Source organism: Eurytemora carolleeae, unplaced genomic scaffold, assembly GCF_000591075.1.
Source record: "Eurytemora carolleeae unplaced genomic scaffold, Eaff_2.0 scaffold723, whole genome shotgun sequence".
Taxonomy (NCBI): Eukaryota; Metazoa; Arthropoda; class Copepoda; order Calanoida; family Temoridae; genus Eurytemora; species Eurytemora carolleeae.
Window position 1 is genome coordinate 226,028 of NW_019396747.1, and position 21,749 is coordinate 247,776.

At 32.1% G+C, this 21,749-nt stretch overlaps 1 protein-coding gene across 7 annotated transcripts in view; it reads left to right on the plus strand.

Annotated features, from left to right (window-relative positions):
* Positions 1–14,769, plus strand: part of LOC111708145 (uncharacterized) — a 41,699-nt gene extending 26,930 nt beyond the window's left edge. For 3 of the 7 annotated variants that reach the window (XM_023481423.1, XM_023481426.1, XM_023481425.1), the window contains 8 exons: positions 1,695–1,808; positions 9,003–9,079; positions 11,036–11,097; positions 11,506–11,563; positions 13,135–13,183; positions 13,554–13,630; positions 14,394–14,425; positions 14,674–14,769. In XM_023481423.1, coding sequence (XP_023337191.1) covers positions 1,695–1,808; positions 9,003–9,079; positions 11,036–11,097; positions 11,506–11,563; positions 13,135–13,183; positions 13,554–13,630; positions 14,394–14,425; positions 14,674–14,696 — 492 coding nt within the window. In that variant the 3' untranslated portion in view covers positions 14,697–14,769. Of the gene's footprint in view, positions 1–1,694; positions 1,809–9,002; positions 9,080–9,121; positions 9,189–11,035; positions 11,102–11,505; positions 11,570–13,134; positions 13,184–13,553; positions 13,631–14,393; positions 14,426–14,673 lie in introns of those variants that run through there. The other 4 variants (XM_023481424.1, XR_002766596.1, XM_023481428.1 and 1 more) reach the window with 4 other exon arrangements.
* The last annotated feature ends 6,980 nt before the right edge of the window (positions 14,770–21,749 follow it).

A 21,749-nucleotide genomic window follows, 5' to 3' on the forward strand; every position in this document is an offset into this window, starting at 1 on the left:
TTGAAATTTTCTAACTTTTCTTACATACCCAAAGCCCTCCCCTTAGGCCTAAAACCGGGCTTTAATACTAACTGCCTGAGTCCTCAGGCACACTGCCTGAATGACTGCTTTTGCCTGTAACAAACTAAATCTTTGTTTTGACCCACTTTCACTTGTCAGATTTTGATAAAATTTAGCTTTTTGGAAAGCCTATGACATAAAGAAACGGATTGCACAAATTTTGCGAGAAAAAATGCAAATTTTTTGAAGACAACCTGTCAAAGGAAATTTGCACATTTTTAGTTTTTCTTGATTAAAAATCAGGTTATTAAAATTTTGCAAAAATTTTTGCATATTTGAAATGGCATGGTCAAGAGCTTTTCAAAAATGTATAATTTTTCATTTTTTGGACAAATTTTTTTTTGCAAACATTTTTACTATATAACTGGATTTTGCGATAAAAAAATCAATTTTTGCAAATTTGCAAATTTTTTTGCAGATTCTAAAAGTAGAGCACAAGAACTTTCTAATGATGTATCATTTGTCATACTTGGACATAAAACATGAGATTTAGAGGGGGGGGGGGTCAAATTGACCCCCCCCAGCATATCCTGGTTTTCAAGTACCCCAGCAGGGATAGGGTTAGGCGGCCGGATTCGGTCGTGAAACAATGGCTAAGATCATCAGTGGACACAACAAGAAGGTTTTATACAAACAGAACACATTGAAAGAGAAAGCTTGTAATTTACCAACCATAAATCCTCCTTTAACCATAAAGAACAGGCACACAGTGCATCTCTCTCCACATATGTATGGAAGCTGAAGGAGCAGAAAAAACCTTTCACAATTACCTGGAGTATCAGAGCATCGGTATCAACATATGACAAGGAAACTAGATCCTGCCAGCTTTGTATGATGGAAAAAACGTTGATAATCATAGAAAATAAAGAAAAATCTTTGAAACAAAAGAACAGAAATTCTAAACAAATGCCGCGACACCGAGATAAAGAGCTTCGAATGAATTGGTAATTTTTTTTTAAAATTCAAATAACACTGATCCGCCAACTCTATCCTGAAAATACGCAAACAGAAAAAATACTGGAATATTCTGCAATTGAGAACAGACCTCACTGAAGATTGGTCCTTGTCAATTGGTCCATGGAACATTGTGTATGAGGATTTTTATCTGTTTTTTGATTGAATAATAAATTGATGAAATATAAATATATATTTATATCTTCTTAAAAAAAGTTCAGAACATTTTCTTTTGTTTATTTAATAAAGTTTATTGCTGATATATATATATTAAGAAAAAACATTTGTGTGAAAAAAGAAACAATTTGTTTTATCTAATAAAATGCCTACTTTGTCTATGAAGTGGCCTGTCGATAAGATTTCATTTCTGTGTAATGTCCTGTTTCTTAAATGTCCTATCTATAAAATGTCTGGAATGAATAAATGAAAGGTTTATGAAACTTTATAAAAAAAGATGCAAAACATAAATGAGTTAAATCTATTTGGTATCAGTTTTATTTTGCATGTTTGAAATCAATGAATCAGAAAAGCAGAAAACTCTGATTTTTTAATCCCTATATCTTTGTAAAATGACAGTGTGCACTTTAATATTTGACTAAATTAGATCTAGTAAAATACCAGAAGTCTACAACGTCAGGTTGCAAAGATAAAATGATTAGCTAATATTCACCTTTTTTAAGATTTGTAGGACCTGTTCGTCTCCTGTACAAGTTGATCATTACACTAAGCTGGCCCCTAAATCCTACTGCGAGGGAGATTTATCTCTAAAAACTGTTCACGGTCTTAAATGCAAGGTAGGGGAAATAATTACTTTAACAAAAGTACAATAATACGAATAAACTTCTTTTCCAGTTTTTGTAAGTTTGAACATCTACATATAACATTCATAATCGATTAATACCATTTAAAGGTTTATAGGACTATTATTAAAGGTTTATAGAACTATCATTAAAGGTTTATAGGACTATCATTAAAGGTTTGTAGGACTATTATTAAAGGTTTATAAAACTATCATTAAAGGTTTATAGGACTATCATTAAAGGTTTATAGAACTATCATTAAAGGTTTGAAAGACTATCATTAAAGGTTTATAAAACTATCATTAAAGGTTTATAGGACTATCATTAAAGGTTTATAAAACTATCATTAAAGGTTTATGGGACTATCATTAAAGGTTTATTGGACTATCATTCAAGGTTTATGGAACTATCATTCAAGGTTTATAGAACTATCATTCAAGGTTTATAGAACTATCATTCAAGGTTTATGGAACTATCATTAAAGGTGTATAGGACTATCATTAAAGCTTTGTATAACTATCATTTAAAGGACTATTATAAATTTAATTTTATGTGACACTACATATTGAGAGTGGCATGTCTGATTTACAACGGTATTCTTTATATATTTGTCTGAGCAACAAAAGTGAAGATATCGTCGTTTTTATGTACACTGAACAAATATCTTGAATTCTGTCTTTATGTACACTGAACAAATATCTTGAATTCTGTTTTTATGTACACTGAACAAATATCTTGAATTCTGTGAATAAAGAGAAACTTTGTAAAACAGATATGACTCTATGAATAGAAGGAAGGTTTTACATTAACTTAAAAAATGTTTTAACATTTTATTTTTAATCATTTATGTTTTATAACATTTTATGTTTTTACATTCTATGTTTTAACTTAGGATGTTTTTACATTTTATGTTTTAACATTTTATGTTTTAACATTTTATGTTTTAACATTTTATCATTTTATGTTTTAACATTTTGTGTTTTAACATTTTATTTTTTAACATTTTATGTTTTAACATTTTATGTTAAAACATTTTATTTTTTAACATTTTATGTTTTAACATTTTATGTTTTAATCATTATATGTTTTAACATTTTATGTTTTAACACCTTATGTTTTAAGATTTTATGTTTTAACATTTTATGTTTTAACATTTTATATTTTACCATTCTAATGATTATTGCTACTATCGATTACAATTACAGACATAAATCTTTGGGTTTTCGAAATCAATCATTTGTACAAATGTCTTTCTCTTGGTCCCGATACTTCATTTTATAAATCCGATTAATGTTCTCTCTCGCTCTTTATGTTTAGATATATCTCGCAAATTTTGAATGAATGTGATTTAGCAGCTTTTCTATTTATTGATCTAAATATATCTTTATTATTATTTATTTCGGGAACGTACACAATTTAAATAATTGGTACAAATTAAAACAGACAAAAGAAAAATTATAAGAATATATATAAAAAATGAATATAAATACAAGAAACAAAATTATGATATAATTAAGTCGTGCATATAAAATTAATAATATCGTCAAGCTCAGCTTGGTCAACTCCATTGATAACAATCTTATTGTTTTTTGCAGAAATTAGTTCATTTAAAAATGGAATCCTCCATTCTTCTTCAACGTGTATTTCATATAATTTTTTACAATACGTTTGTCGACTATATTCAAATCTTTGTTGCATTTGTCCGCAATTATTTCTCCGATTTTTTGCATTTACTGACCTTTGATTAAATTTTAAAAGATTTTTCAAAAGTCTGATACAAATTTTGACGAATTTTCTAATGAATAAATGAATGAAACAAATCTACTGCAGTCGAACATGGTCATAAAATGAGAGGACTGTGACAGTGGTTCGATAAAATATCTATTACAAGTGTTTGGTAATTTAAACACAATTCTTACTGCAGTGTTCCAAGACGAATAAATTCTAAACACGTTTCTGATTTGTATCACGAGTAAATGAATTATCTGTTTGTAGCGTGCATCCAAGATGTTTTACATGATCCACATATGGTAATGGTATATCATTAAGATGAATGGGTAAAATTTTTAAAATATCGATTGGATATTTTGTAAAATTATACATTTAGTCTTAAACTTTTCAACTACATTATTAGTTCTAAATTTCATTGAAAATAAGTTTGCAAATTGTTCACATATTTTCACCATATTTTGTAAACGGTTTCTACTAGAAGCAAGCAATATAATGTCGTCTGCATATTTAAATATGCCCATGAAAACTCCTCCAAGTTGACATCCGCTGCCATAAAATCTTAATCTTGATATCAATTTGTTCATGTATATAACAACTAGGATAAGAGAGGAAACTGCTCCTTGTTTCACACTGTTGTAAACTTTTAAAAAGTCTAGATACACTACTGTTCCATCGTACCTGGTATGTTAGCCCTCTTTATAAATATAATAATGTTCTCAGAACAGCTGGAGTTACTTCTCTCTCTTCAAGTTCCTTTAATAGCTGTATCCAGGAAACACCATCGAAGGCTTTGGATAAATCCATTTAACAAGCAAAAACAGGTCTTCCAGCTCGGTTATAATAATCTATAACTGACGTTATTACCCAGGAACACATATTCGTTCCAGTTCCTTTCTGAAAACCAAACTGTAATTCGTCCATATTTAGTTTGTCATTCTCCATGATAAGAATTAAAGAATCAAACCATTTAATTTTTAAGTTTCCTATTGCAATTGCTCTGTAATTCTCACTAGAAGCTGTATCCCCTAGGTTATCCTTGGTTATCAGGATAAGAGTACAAATTAAGAGAAATTTTGGCACATTTCTATATAAAACGAAACTTTGAAACAGCTTTGTTACATGGTTTATCAATAAATCAGATGAATTCTGAATGCAATCTGATGTAAAATCAAATACATTATCACTTTTTCCAGGTTTTAAGTGCTTTCTTTACATCTGTTGTTGTAATCCTTGTCACATCTAAAATATGTTTTCCCGTTATTTTCTCACTAATATTTCTTTCTAAAGAATCTAATTCCGCAGTTTTATCTTCATGTATTGAGAACAGCTCTTGACAAATACTCCACAGTTTTATCTTCATGTCTTGAGTACAGCTCTTGATAAATATTCCACAGTTTTATCTTCATGTCTTGAGTACAGCTCTTGAATATATATTTGCAAACATGTTTGAAATATTTTCCGAACCTGTAACTCCATCCACACAATCACTGGTTACCTTGACATTTCCTCTAATATTTTCCGAACCTGTAACTCCATACACACAATCACTGGTTACCTTGACATTTCCTCTAATATTTTCTGAACCTGTAACTCCATACACACAATCACTGGTTACCTTGACATTTCCTCTAATCTTCTTTATTGTCCTCCATTTAATACTCCATTCAGAAATGTATCCGTCTGTTCGCCGTCCATTCCTCTTTTAAACCGTCTTACTGCATATTTATACTGTATTTTAAATCTTTTCATGGTATCATATAATTCACCATTGTTCGGAGCTCCTGCAGCCCTCCATAAACCAAAACTTACTTTCTTCCTGATAAAGGCGCACATACTCATTCCATCCTGGCATAGTTCTTTTTCTATTTTGTCTATGATTGTTTGTTCACGATAAACACTCCTTAGCTGCAAGCTCTATGGATTCACAAATGTTCATAGAATAATCTTCAATCTCATCATAATGTAAGCTGCAATGCATTGATTTACAACTTTCACAGTTCATGGGAATGTTAGTTTCTTGAAGTTTAAGATCAAGATAGTTTTTAGCTCAATTTTTCAGCTTCATTTGCTTTTTTCCAACTTGGTTTTTTAAAACAGGTATCTCACTTATAAAACTACGATTTAGATTGTCTACATTCAATTTACAAAATATTGGATGATGGTTTGAAGTATTGTTAGGACAATTCACTTTACCGCCTCTGTAATGAAATTATAAAAGGTTTCATTTTGAAATAAAGTGATCTGTTGTGGAGCAATGAGTGATCCCATTTATCTTATTTGAATAAGTATAATCAATTTCTTGAATATTCTGATTAATATGAGCTTGGTTCCATATTACTTGATAATTTAGATTATTCACAAAATCTGAAATTGAGTTCACAAACTGAGTATTTCTTCTAAAGTCACAGTTTAGATCACAGCAAATAAGAACACTGGAAAGCATATATATCATTGATCTCAGCCAGAGTTTGAAAAAGTTCTTGATCATTAAAATCATGTTGAGGATCATGCATCAAATACAAGTTGATAAGAAGGAGTGAACTTAGTGGAAAAGTAAACTTTGTTGCCTGAATTCTGAAGTTTTCACATTTAATTTGTGAAACATATTTGATAAACATTTCTTCCTCATTGTGATTAAGCCTCTCTTCCCCCTTCCTCGGGTTATAACATTGTTATCCTTTACAGCTGGTGAAATGAACATATAGAAAGTTGTATCCACATGCCGAAATGATTTTTTCCGTATTATTGTACTTTTTGCTCCCAGAGTTTAAAACAAAGTGTTCTTGAACGCACACAATGTCGGAAAATAATTGAAGATGGCCTATAAATTCTTGCTTATCTAATCCAAATCCTCCAGAGTTATAGCTCTATACACATAGTTGATTATTATTATCGATGGTTTCATGCAATTACATTGTCCTGCAAATGTGTAAACCAGTTCTGCATCACCAGAATTGGTGAAACCTCTCTAAGTTGCCAAATACCGGGGTTTGCATTACTCATCAGAGGCCATAAAGTAGGATCCATAGCTTTGACAAGATCCTCAGCAGGAACTGATATCTTATAGCTGGATACATGTGTATTGTCTCTGCTCTTTCGCTCAATATCTTCAACTGAAATATGTATATAACCCTCAGCCAAGTCTGCCACATTGCATGTCTTCCTTAATGGTTGTTTTGTGCAAATAATAGACAAAAATATCCTCCGGGGGCTTTGCATCTTTCTAGTTTTTCCCAAACTAGAACCAGTAACAACAGTTTTCTCAGTATTTCTTCTCTTTACAGGTTGGGGCTCTGATTCGGTTACTGGAGCAGATCTTTTGACACTCCCTAATCTTTCTCTTCCTTTAGATGCAGAGTAAACATTGGGAGCTTGAAACCTATTCTGTCCTGCCACAGACGCATATGAATTAGGAGCTGAAGAGTTTCCATTTTTCATGATATGCTGGTGTAGTGTTTAGGACCAAATATAACACTACTATAAGATCCCTCTATTCTCAATAGAATATATAACAAGGAATGGGTTATTCTATGGAGAGAACTGATAAAAAGGGGTGGCTCTCAAGTCTTCAACTGAATGCCTTTTTAGGTTTCATTTAGCTGTTCTCAACCAGGATGTCTCTGAACAGCTTCATCAGCTTTGTCCATCTCATCTAGGTGTATTAGTTCAGGATCTCTAACCTTGAATGCTTTGTTGAACAGCTCTGGAGAAGGATTGCCCTGAGGAGATTCCTCAGATTCAGTTAAGTCTTCTAGCTCTATATCTGGACGAGGAGTCCTAGGATTGGATGATTCAAATGAGGATATATCATGCATATATATAATTTTCTAAACTCATGTGCCTTGTTGAGCAGTTCGGGAGTAGGATTGTCCTGAGCAGCTGCCTCAGATTCAGATAGGCCTTTTAGTTCAATATCTGGACAAGGAGTCCTAGGGTTGGAGGATCTAGAGGAGGATATGTCTTCCTTTAATTAGGGTAGCTGTTCTTCAACTATAGCTTGTAGTTTGTCAACTGCAGCTTCTATATCTTCTGCTGGTTCATATAATGATTTACCAAGTTTCTTAGCTGTTCCTGAAATTAAAAGATGTTCTGGGGTTGGAGATTGAACTGGAGGAGGATCTGGTTCTGGAGTATCTCTGGGGAATTCTTTTTACTCTGCATCCAAGTTGATATTTCCCCAGCTAATGGTTGGGGAGAGCGGTCTGTAAAAAGCAGCTTTCCCAAGATCTCTTAAAATCTCCTGTGAACCATAAACCTCCAGGTTTCTCAACCATATCAGGAGGATGGTAGATCCTATCCCAAAATATCTCCCAAAATATCTTCCTCTCTTTGAGTCATTTGTCTATTTTGATATTCTAGCTGCTCTTGGCCATCCACAAGGTTGAGTCCTTGTGTAGAATCTTCTTCTGAGTACAGAGCAGCTCCTGAAGTACTTGCAATACAGTCCAGTCCTCCTCCATTTATACTCCTTGGTGGTTCTGTATCTGCAGTGTTTCTGTTTATAGAACCAGCTGTAGAAGTTTCCCTAACTTGTAGTTGAGCTAGCCAAACTGTAGTTGGACTTGTTTCTCCTGGATCCGTTGGTTGCTCTGTATCATTAATGGCCTTGTATAAAAAACCAGCTTGAGAATATATAGTTTGTCTGGTGTATTTAGGTCCCTGATTGGACTAGCTGGAATTGTTACAATCAGGGGGTAGTCCCGAATAGCCAGTACGAGTATAATTGGTCAATGTCTTGATGAGACTGATGAGTCTGATGATACATATTCATGTAAAATGATGGGGGAAGATGCTGGTGGTCTTCTGTGTTCCCTAGTGACATTTGTAGATTCATCTTTCTGTTAGCTTTCTGTTAGCTGTATGTTGTGCAAGCTACCCAGCCTTTCTATACAAACGGGAGAATAAACTCTGCGTCTGTATTCTAGAAAGGATGGTTGTACACCGTCCAATCTCCAGGTTTTCTACTCTGCTCAGAACCGGGGAAAGGGTTGATTCATCTTCAGTATATAATCACACTCTACATATTATATCATGGTTTAAATATTACATCATTTTATGTTTAGCATTTTATGTTTTAATATTGTATGTTTTAACATTTTAGGTTTTAATATTACGTGTTTTAACATTTTATGTTCTAACATTTAATGTTTTAACATTTTATGTTTTAACATTTTATGTTTTAACCTTTTATATTTTAACATTTTTGCTAAGTTTAATATTTAATTATACCGAGGGAAAAAATTGAAAATAATCTTGAATTTTAAAAAAATAAAAGGTATCGATAAAAATTGTACACAAATGGTACAATAAATATTTAATAGAGGAATCAAGTCTTATTTTGACAAAAAACTATTATATGGCTCTTAAGCATCATATTTTTGCTAAATAACAAAATACAACATTGGGCCGTCCTAGTGTTTTTCAATTTAACAAATTTACCTTAATAACGTTTTACAGGTTAAGAATGGCACTAGTAGTTGTATGGTCGGTGGAGAGGGATATTCATTTTGTGATACAGAGTTCCTTTTTTTCAGGTAGAGTAGATAGTTTTTCAGGTAGAGTAGATAGTTATACTAGTACTAGTAGTTGTATGGTCGGTGGAGAGGGATATTCATTTTGTGATACAGAGTTCCTTTTTTTCAGGTAGAGTAGATAGTTTTTCAGGTAGAGTAGATAGTTTGTTGTGATTCAACAAAATTGAAATAAAATGTTTTGTTCATTCACGTACGACAGAGTTATTATAAGGATTTCCAATCGAAATTCCGTGGCGCGAATTTTGCGCAATTGCGTGCATTGATCGCTTTCGCTTGAACCAATAAATTGCGCGCAATTGAACTATAATAAAGTATTTGCTTTGCAAGTATATTCGTGCTTAAATAATTTTACATTCGGACACTCAAGGCATTTTTGTGCAACAGCGTTTTTTGCATGCCACTGGTGAAGTTGAAAAGGATTTTTTTTAAATTTGAAAACAAAATCAAGGATCAAATGGAATATCATTTCAAAATTGAAACACAAACGCAAGAAAGTTTTAAAGAATTATTAATGAATGAGCACGATTGAATTGCGTTGGATTCCCTAGTAACTAGTACACATTATTTTGTTTCTTAATGAATTGGTAAAACTTAGTTTCCCTTATCAACTAATAAGGAACTCAAACTCTTGAATTTTAAGGAATTAGGAATAAAAAGTTTTGTTTATTCAAGAATTACGAATACAGAGTTTTGTTCATTTAAAACTAGGAATACAACAGTGTTTTGTTTATATAGAAATATGAATACGAAGTTTGTAAAACAATCTTTTTTCTGTCCATTTTCCAAAAGTCTTTTTTTGTTTCCTAGACCTAGGCACTTTAATATTTTAATAGTACTGGGATCTTTTTTTTTTTTTTTTTAGAGCTGGGCACTTCTTTCTTTTTATGAACCTAGAGCAATGCACTTTAATATTTTTGCAATTTAGGGCCGGGCTCTTTTATATTTGTGTTACCTTGGCATAAAGCTGGGCACTTTTATCTACTTATGTTCTAGAGCTGGGCACTTTCATCTATTTATTTCCTAGATCTGGGCACTTTTATCTTTGTACTATCTAGAGCTGGGCAATTTTATCTTTTTGTTGAAATAGAGCTGGGCACTTTTTTCCACTTATGTCCTATATCTGGGCACTTTTATCTATTTATATCCTAGAGCTGGGCACTTGTATAAATTTATATCTTAGAGCTGGGCACTTTATCTTTTTATGTCCTAGAGCTGGGCAATTTTATCTTTTTATGTTCTAGAGCTGGGTACTTAATTTATCTTCTTATGACCTAGAGCTGGAGACTTTTATCTATTTATGTTCTAGAGCTGGTCACTTTTATCTATTTATATCCTAGAGCTGGGAACTTTTATCTATTTATATCCTAGAGCTGGGAACTTTTGTCTATTTATGTTCTAGAGCTGGGCACTTTTATCTGTTTATGTTCTAGAGCTGGGCACTTTTATCTTTTTATGTTCTAGAGCTGGACACTTTTGTTAATTTATGTTCTAGAGCTGGGCCCTTTTATCTTTTTATGTCCAAGAGCTGGACACTTTTGTTAATTTATGTTCTAGAGCTGGGCACTTTTATCTTTTTATGTTCTAGAGCTGGGCACTTTTATCTTTTTATGTCCAAGAGCTGGACACTTTTATTTACTTATGTCCTAGAGCTGGGCACTTTTATCTATTTATGTCCTAAAGCTGGACACTTTATTCTACTTATGTTCTAGAGCTAGGCACTTTTATCTATTTATGTCCTAAAGCTGGGCACTTTTATCTTTTTATGTCCTAGAGCTGGGCACTTTTTTCTATTAATGTCCTAGAGCTGGGCACTTTTATCTGTTTATGTCCTAGAGCTGGGCACTTTTATCTATTAACACCTATATCTGGGCACTTTTATCTATTTATGTCCTAGAGCTGGGCACTTTTATCTATTTATGTCCTAGAGCTGGGCACTGTTATCTATTTATGTCCTAGAGCTGGGCACTGGCAAGACTGGGATCTCTGTTCATTATGTACGGAGACTGACAGGATGACACGTAAGTAAGCAAAATTCTTTGAATAAGAACAACAAATATTTATTTAAAGATATGGAAACTGACCTAAAAGAAACCGAACTAAGGGGATAATGAACTAATTATTAAGAAGTTTGTAAAGAAATTATCGTGTAGTTTTAACTCTCCGATACAGCACGTTATATAGATAGATACATCGACAGATATATTATATAGATTGACAGGCGTGTTGTTATAGGTTCAAATCTTCTACCTGACAATTGTTACTTGAACTAAAACCCCTATCCAACTCCAGATATTCCAGATTAGATCTTTTTAGGTCAAAATCTTTAGATCAGTTTCCCTCGTTCGGATCATAGGGTACAGTTTTTAGAATATTTTAAATCAAGGAATTGACAAGTTCATAATTATTTCGTAAATTACTATTTATAGCTCTTACTGCTCATGGACTCAGCTGTGACGGGGAGTGTTCTTCAAAATGGAATAACAAGTAAAATACAAATTTGAAAAATACAAAGTTTTCATTTAATATATAATATCTAAAAAATAAATAAAAATTCCTAAAAAACGGAGAATAAGGGTATCCAGACTCATTTGTATACGGATTTTCAAGATTGAGACCATTTTTAAATCTACGTACAATTTCCGATTCAATGAGACCAATTTTAGGCTTCTAAAATTTCCGACTGGAATGAGAACATTTTCTAAAAATCTTGAAAATCCGATTACAAACAGCTCTGTACTCTGTAGAACCTTATTTGCCCTTATTTGAGACAACCTTAATTATGTAATATAATATCGTCTTTGTATTGTCACAAATGAAAATAATCAGTTCTCAAAATGGGAAACATGGATATTAAATGCAACATTTGATCAGAAAAAGCTTTGAAGGGTATTGTTGTGAATCAGAATTGAAATTATGTCTGCAGTCACTTTAAACCTTTTAATTGAGTCTACATTAATTAAACTACTTTGTGAGTTTGTGAATTTTCCAGAAATGAAAAAAGAAATTTAAAAGATGATTTAAAAAAAAAGATAATGAAAAGCTTTTAAAGTACTGAACCCAATATGAAAAATGTTCAACAAATCTCCAGATGTAATAAAAAATATTATATGATTAAAGTCCCACCCAGGGAGGTTCGCGTAGGGAGGGCCCGTGCACCCATGGTTTCCCCTCGTACGTTCCTAGACGAGTACAATAAAAGCATAAATAAACAAATTCTAAATTTCTTGACGAAGAAAATCTTAAAAAATGCTTACTATACTAATAAAAAAAATCCGTTAAAAAGACGATCTCGAATTCATCGACCAATTCCAATGTCTGTGAAAGAAGTTAGCCAGCTACAGTTTTGCCTATTTTTGCGCAATTGCAAATGGAAACCGTACTCAGCTGTAACCTAATCTGTTTTTGTTTACTATATAATGAACATGCGCAGCAAACAAAAATATTTACCTTAAGATTAGCGGCTACAGGATGTTTGATTTATATTTATTAACCCTACGGCCGTTTTTTTGAGGGGGGGCCAACCCCCTTTTGCTTTTTATGCATAAGGTAGGGTGGAGAACGGTTAAACTACTGTACGGTGCAGTGTAAAGTCAAGATACAAAACAAACATTTATTTATTTGAAAAGAGTTTAAAAATGAATGTAAGAAAATGTGTCAAAAGTGAAAATAAATATTTTTCAACATTTTTTCAACGTACTTTTTGATAATTCCCTAAATATTTTATTTAGAGGTATATTGTTTTTTAATAAGCGGTTTCAAAAAGTTGGGCCAGGGCGAGGGACTCTACAGGGAAACCCCCCCCCCCCTATCTATATTAGAAAAAATAGCCCAATCAGGATGGGGTTAAATATGCTCCAAACTGAACAAGTCTAATTTTTAAATTAACCTTGTTCCGTTTGAATTATGTTTTCTTACATAGGTTTATTATGATAAAGAAACAATATAGACAGTGCAATTTTACAATATAATACTATTATTACAATATAGAAGTAGCGTTAAAAATAATTTTGTACCTAACAAGTAGATATTCTAAGCTGCTAACTTATTTTTTTTAGAGAAATAGCTTCCCCGAGATGCAGAGTCAAAGAAAGATTAGAGAATGATGTAAGTTTAGTTTTGTTCAAATTATACATTTTTTACTTTTAAAAATAAATTCCACGGGATTTTCCTTGGCGTGCCATGAATGGGCCAATCGACAATAAGCTAGTCCATGAAAGAGAAATCAAGACTAACGGAATATATAAATTGATCTAAAAGGTTTAATTACAATTATACTAACAAATAACTATAGCGTACTGCATAAATAAATGGAAAACACAATTTAATACAAAGCGCGGGTAAATGGCTGGAGTGACTATGACTATGCATGAATGATAATAAAATAATGTACATGGCAGCCTGCAAAACAATTTTATAATACTGTTGATAATTGTAGCAGCTGTACAACAATTCTATAATACTATAATAATTATAGCCTGAATTTGACTACTGTACAACGTGTGATTCTACATTGGACGGAGGATGCGCAAATATTACACAAATAGACGACAGGCAGAACATCATGATTATTTTACAAAAACCAAATAGGATAAGACTGTGAAGACGACCTATAACTCTTTAAATAAGACGATTTGTTAGCTTACATTATGTTTTTCTGTTATCTATGGCTTTTATACATGTCTTCTCTAAAGTGTCTTATCCTTTAATTAAACTGTGGTGTTTAAACGTAATCTCATGCATTTAAAGAGTTGGATGTTTGATTTACAATGGTGGTACCTTGAATACCTTCACAAAAATAATCAAGCTATCTCTGTTTTTCTATTTGTAATGAAGTGATTAGTTTAACGGTTCTCTATAAAAATGATTTGCGGATTTTCCTTATTTTTAACAAATATAGGCTTAAAGGGCGCTTTGCGCTCATCCTCTTTTTCAATTGTGAACATTTTCTCTTTGTATTCATTGTAAAACAAAAACAAACAAAAATTTCTTTAAACCTTCTCTGGGATTAGGTGAGGTCCCACAACACATTTGGGCCCGATCGGTTCAGCCGTATTGACGTTGATTTAATACAACAAGCAGACACCCAGACAAGCAAAGTATGGCTTGATTTATTGATATTTCGTGTATGCGTGAGCTTGTGCCCACAACCCTTATCCAAAAATAAATTATTAAAGTTAAAAAATATATATAGATGGCTTAAGAGTACTCACTGTCGACAGTCCCTTCAAACAAGAATTTTTTTATCGAAAAAAAATGAGAAAATTTCTGATATTATGTTTTATATAAAAATACCATGATGTAATCTAAACCCTAGACCTGGGAAAGATGTAAAACAGTTCGGATTTGGTAAGCAAAGTTCTTAATTTTATTTTATTTCCGAATCTATTTTTCATTATTTTAAATATTAATTTGAATTTCTTCAAAATTAAAACATCCCTCTAACATATCCTGAAAATGTTCTAAGCAAATATTGAATTCAGTTTTTTTAAAGTAAAATCCCATTAATTTCTCCTTAAAGTAGTTACATTAGCTACAGTAGTTATATCAAGTGTATTTTATTTAAACAATAATATAAAACATCCTTCGTATTTAAGGAGATGGTGTCACCGTTAAGTAGAAGTGGAAAAAGAAACAAAGATGAAAATGGAAATTGTATTTAGTTGCATCATTAAAAGAAATTCAAAATTTAATGTGCAGTTAGGGCTGGGCAAAGTTCTGTTAACGGAACGGAATTTTTCGAAAATTAACGGAAGAGTCCGTTGATAAACGGCAAAAACCGTTAATTTTTAAACCGTTAACGAAACGGATTAGCTGTTTTTGAAAAATAAATTAACGGTTGAAAACGAAAACGGAACGGATTTTTTCAAAACGTTTAATTTCGTTTTTTCTTCTGCTGAAAATTGCATTAAACTTTTAAAAAAATTACGTGTTTTGATGTTTTTAAATGTCTTCTGTGATCACAGCTGAGAAAACGAATAGAGGTAACCTTTGATTTTTGCTAACAAAAATTTGGAGTTGGTCCAGTCGTGAAAGAATCTGGGTTTTTTTCTCAGAATAGGATAAATATAGTTGATTTATATCGAAAAAGGATAAATATAGTTCAAATGCTAGTGCCCTTAATTATTTTTTAAACGTTAAGAATTTGTTGGCTTTTTGCACCGTAAATTATCAAATAGACCCTTGACGACTGGAGCCGTTAATGATTGTTGAAAATTTTCCGTTAACGCCGTTAATAAAATTGAGATCGTTAAGTAACGATAAAAAACGGTAAGTAAAATTAACGGCTACTTGATTTTTTTTATTTTTTAACGGTTAGAACATGCCTAGCCCTAAGTACAAAAGAACATCGGGTTTCAGCGTATTGATCCATACGCCTACCAACGTAAAGTCGTCGACGTTTAAATCAATACAATGAAGACGACTTATCTTGTTATAAAGCTTTTTAAAAATCCAAATTGAAATAGAAAGTAGTCTTCATTGTATTGATATATACAACATCAACTTTTCGTTGGTAGGCGTATGGATCAATACACTGAATGTTGATTTTCTATTGTTGCTTTAACCAAATGACCTTGCATTTAGATATCTTTAACAAAAAATAACAATAAACAGTTAACAACCAGATCTTTCTTATTTTTATATATTCCAGAGACATAGTTCGAGAATTATATTTTAAATCCTCTCTTCAGGTTGCTTGTAAGAAAATGTAATTGAAAATTGTAATTAAAAAAATACTTACAGAAACACAACACCCATAAATAATGTTTTAATCGTCTAGCTCGGAATTTTCAAAGCGTGGTCTACCAATTTGAACTAATATCTCCGTCCATTTAGAAGACACCAGAATTGATTTACCACATTTTAAAAGCCAATGACATATGATATCTTTTTTGAAGTATTCATTGAAATCGAGGCCGATTGATAATTCATGCATAGTACATGTACTATATGTACTTTATTTCTACGATTAAACTCAAGAATCACTTAGCTCGATGAGACCTACATGTGACACTGGGTTTGCCAATCCAACTAGGGCTGGGCGTGTTCCTGTTTTTTTTTAATTGTTCGTTCCTCGTTCTAGAACAAGGAACAAACAATCTAACAGAAGCTCCTCGTTCTAGAACGAGGATCTTCCGTTAGATTGTTTGTTCCTTGTTTGTTGAATTATTCCAATTGTTCTATTACCGTTCCGTTCCGTTCTTTGTTTACAAACTGACAGAATTTAAAATTATACAGATAAATTAAAATTCTTCAATTTTCACCCATTTCTAATGATTTAGAACGCGTTCCTGTTAGAAAGAGTCGAGACTTTTTTTAAACAATTACTGTTCGTTCCACGTTCGTACTTTAATGATCTATTAATAATTTTAAGAACACGTTCTATTTCATGTAATATTTAAAAAAGTAATTTTGCGAAATATTGCAATACTTACGCCTAATTAGCGAAACTTAAATTTGAAAGTATTTAAATTATCCAATCAGATTAAACATGGTTGTAGCGCGCATATCCTTACACATATTTTCCCGCTTTATTCATTTTTGAGAATTAATATGTACTTTACTAATTACGGAATGGTTTTGTACTATGTAATTTCTCGTAATTACGCATTAATATCGCAAAACTAGACTTTCTTTCGTGTACGTAATTAACACGTAATTTCGCGAAATGCTACTCCGTAAACGAAAGAAAGTTATACGCCTAATTAGGACTGGAAACCCTAGAAAGAACGAGTGCTCCCTGAAAACGACGCCCAGTCCTGGATCGAACTCATTAAACAATAAGTTTATGTAGCAACATGTGCCCCCAAATGTTTGCATTGTGCTGCTTATCTTCAGATTAAAGGGACTGTGCATTATTGTCCAGTTACCCTCCATGCAAAGTTCACAATGCAGCTTGATTTACAACGGTACCTTTAAAAACCTTAATCTGATCAAAGATGTGGAAGAAAATGAACTGTTTAAAGAAAAAGCACATTAATATCTAATTCTAACTTGATCAAAAAAGTTTTCAATGGTACCGTTATACATCTGGCCTTGCCAGCTTTGTAAGAAGGGTCAATTGAAAATACGCGTATTGTCCCTTTAAAGTGTGCAATAATCTATATTTGAATTATACGCGTCATCAATATTTTATCTATAGCAATCAGGTATCGTTGTATAAACAATGCTGTTACTATAGGGTTTACAGGACCTTTTTTCTACGCCAATCCGAATTTTCATACAATTTAACGGCCCAGAACTTCGGAGTAATCGAAAGAATTTTTAAAATGTCGTTGTCCAATCTGTCAAAAATGGAATACTGCAGATATTTAGCTTTTAAATTGAATAATTGCATCACTATATTTTCCCTAGAAGGACCTAATTAATGTGGCGTACTGTCCCATTTTGTCTGAGCCCAAAACTTAAGACAGGGTATCGTTATGAAAACCAGTTTTAAAACCCGGGTTTCACGAATGGGTTTAGGCATTTTTGTGAATATCAGTATTCTTGTAATGAAATATTATTTTTTTCAGTTTGTTCATATTCTCCATTTTTTCGAATATCTTAAATCAAAATCTACACAAATCTTAAGACCCCAAAAAGGAAACTCGGGAGTTTCGTTCAATGATACTCTTTTAAATTTCGGGCTCTGGTATAGTCTTTATGTGTACTGTACAGCATGCCCTGCTCCTAAAACAGTCAGCCCGGCACGCACTTGAAATGAACCAAACTTTTCCTTGATATGGAGCTCTTTAAAACTGTATCCGTATAATAAAAAAAAATTTTTTTTACAATATTTGAATTTTAGGTATAATAGTATAAGGGTGTCCCGCATCAAATTAGACCGCGTCAATAAGTCTAAATTACAATTTGGGGGACAAATCGGAAAATTTAAGAAGAATTTATAATTTTGAAAAAATTAATAAGGCTAATAGAAAATTGTTTTGGGAGAAAATGCTAGTTTTTTTTGAGTATTATGTGCGTATTTTGGCGTTAAAGATTGGAGATAATCTAATATGATATGGGACGCTCTGTATAAAAATTATTGAAAAATTGTGCTAGGACCTAGACAATATTTCATGAATAAAGTGCTGGGTCAAACTGTACGCATGAAGTGCTTCCAACTTTTCCGGTTTATTTGGTTTCTTCAAGGTCTCACGTACAGGGACTGTAAGCGTAAAATCAACCGAAATATACGTTTCACTGCAAAAGTGACTCGGAGAATATTTCTGACTCGAAATTATCAATTTTCGAGTCAGAAATATAATTTTTAATCAGATAAAGGTTTCACCGATGTAAATCAAATCGGGTATTGCTACATTTGCATCTATAGGTCACTGAAAACTTACAGAGTTACAGGCTTACAGCTTACAGCTTTAATCCTTAGAATAAAATATCAAACGTTTAAGTTTGCTGATTTTGTTTATGGCGTTAAGTTTAGAAACTTTTCCTAGAATTAAATAATTAGCCCTGAACTTTGAACCTAGAAGGATATGACAAGCAAATAAAACGGATCCGGCCGCATTCTAATAACTTTTTATTTCTTATTTGTACGTACAAAATGAACGCTTCTCATTCTTTCCTAGAAAAAGCAGTTAACTAGATTGGTAATATCTGGCTAGATACTTCGAGCTAGCCATGTTTAAACTTTTGCAGCTCTTTAAAGGGACTGTTAGTGTAACTTTAAGTTAACCATTATGTAAAGTTGGAAATCACATTTGTACCCATGAATTCTCCTATAGATGTAAATCAAAATTAGGATTATATGTTATTTTTTTCCGTGAGGATGTGCGCCTAGCAAAGAAAAACATCAACATCAATTAAAATTCATTGATGGTGATGGAACAAACCTCTGTAGAGTAAAAAAGTAGATATTAGTTCCACATTTATTGAAAATATATTTCGGTCTGGGTTGACCCTCGTCAGTTCTAACGATATAATAACCATCAAAATCAAGTAAAAAAAAATGTAAAAATGTAAAAATCACAAGAAGATAAACAAACAACAAAAAATTATTAAAAATAATAATTACGGCTGTCAAATGGACATAAGGTAAACGAACTCAGATTATGAGATGGAAAAAAAGATAATTTGCAAATATTCACTTTTAAAAAATGTTTTAAGACAATTATTATTCCTTGAGATTGTTTCTTCACAAAGATCCAAATCCTTTCTTCTGCGCGCCTTTGCGTTTATAAGTGCAAAGATTCATCTCTCAAAAAAAGTTTTCTTTTTATTTGTCAAAATCGTTGGTCTGTGTGCCGCACATAAACGCATGAAAATGACATATGATAAAAATCGGGCAGATTACCTATATAGAGATGGGGCAGATTACATATATAGAGATGGGACAGATTACATATATAGAGATGGGACAGATTACATATATAGGGATGGGACAGATTATAAATATAGAGATGGGACATATTACATATATAGAGATGGGGCAGATTACATATAAAGAAATTAGGCAGATTACATATATAGAGATGGGGCAGATTACATATATAGAGATGGGGCAGATTACATATTTAGAGATTGGGCAGATTACATTTATAGAGATTGGGCAGATTACATATATAGAGATTGGGCAGATTACATATAAAGAGATTGGGCAGATTACATATATAGAGACGGGGCAGATTACATATATAGAGATTGGGCAGATTACATATATATAGAGATTGGGCAGATTAAGTATATAGAGATTGGGCAGATTACATATAAAGAGATTGGGCAGATTACATATATAGAGATTGGGCAGATTACATATATAGAGACGGGTCAGATTACATATATAGAGATGGGACAAATTATATATATAGAGATGGGCAGATTACATATATAGAGATGGGACAGATTAAATATATATTTATGGGACAGATTATATATATAGAGAGGGGGCAGATTACATATATAGAGACGGGGCAGATTACATAGATAGAGATGGGGCAGATTACATATATAGAGATGGGGCAGATTAAATATATAGAGATGGGACAGATTATATATATAGAGATGGACAGATTACATATATAGAGATGGGGCAGATTAAATATATAGAGATGGGACAGATTATATATATAGAGATGGGGCAGATTACGTATTTAGAGACGGGGCAGATTACATATATAGAGATGGGGCAGATTACATATATAGAGATGGGGCAGATTAAATATATAGAGATGGGACAGATTATATATATAGAGATGGGGCATATTAAATATATAGAGACGGGGCAGATTACATATATAGAGATGGGCAGATTACATATATAGAGATGGGGCAGATTACATATAAAAAGGGGGAGGATTACCTATATAGAGATGGGCAGATTCAATATATATAGATGGGGCATAGTTCAAATCAACCAACTAATTTTTTTCTGAATGAACAAATTAATAAAAACGAACAATTTAAAATTTTTCGAACAATCTTGATTTTTCATGATCTATTTTTGAATCGTTCGTTTCAACAAACGCAATAAAACTATAGTTTTTTTTTTACTGAACGAATGAGTTTTTCAAGAGATTTTGAAAACACGACAGTTTTTTTTTACTTAAAAAAGAATTTTGCGGACAACCCATAATTTTTTTACTAAAAGATCGATTTTATTGAAGAAACAATTTTACTGAAAAATGGTTCAGTGAGAAAATGAACAAAATAGAAAGAAAATGAACGATATTTCAAAGAACGAACTTAATCAATTTTTATAACGAACGTCGAACGAACAAAATGGAGAAAAAAACTAATACAGAAGTGGTAACATAACAATCAAAAACCTCTTTACTGAATTTTTACTACACCAAAATAAGAACATTTTGTGGATAAGAATCGAAATCAAATTTGAAAATTCAAATATTTGGCCTGAATGTTAAACTTATGAATAAAATGTAAAATCTGTAACGAATTGTCGCTAAAATGTTTCTTCAGTCTGCAACAGTGTAGAGTACACTTGAAATGCATTTAATAAAACGGACAACAGCTATAATAATACGGAAAACAGCTATAAAAACCAGAAAAATAATACTTTAATTCTCACATAACGTGCGGGAAATTAATTGTTTTTTATACAAACCATAATTGTCTTCAAATATAGGTGAAATATAAAGGCTGTCTGTTACGAAACAGTTGAAATATTAATGTCACATTAGGGTGATATGACAATACAGACAAGTGTTGCAGCATGTGATAGAACAGGGAGGCACCTTGGCCACCACGAGCCACACAGATTTATCAAACAGTACTGAGCCTCTGTTATGAATATAATATCTGATCTTAGAGAGAAGAAAACAGTTTTTAGATTGAGATAAATTCTTTTTTCCATTTATATATACATAAATATTTTTATTAATGACATTCCTTTTAAAAAAAAATATTACAATTTAATAACCTCAATTGTTTCTTCAGATATTCTTTTTTTTCTTTAAAGATGTTTTGGTTTAGAGATCTTACCGTATATTGGAGGCTCCATACTTTATGTCATGTTTCATGCTAGTTGGGGTGTCCACCCCTCGCCAGAACATCTAAACACACTTATACATTTGCAACTTTTACATAATTCATTATTATTAATCAAGACTGTAGAGTGTATACACGTTTAAAGGGCACAGGAAAATAAGGAAATTATATTCTAGATTTATTTCAAAATACAATGAAAAAAGGGAAATTTTTGGATTAAATTTTGACG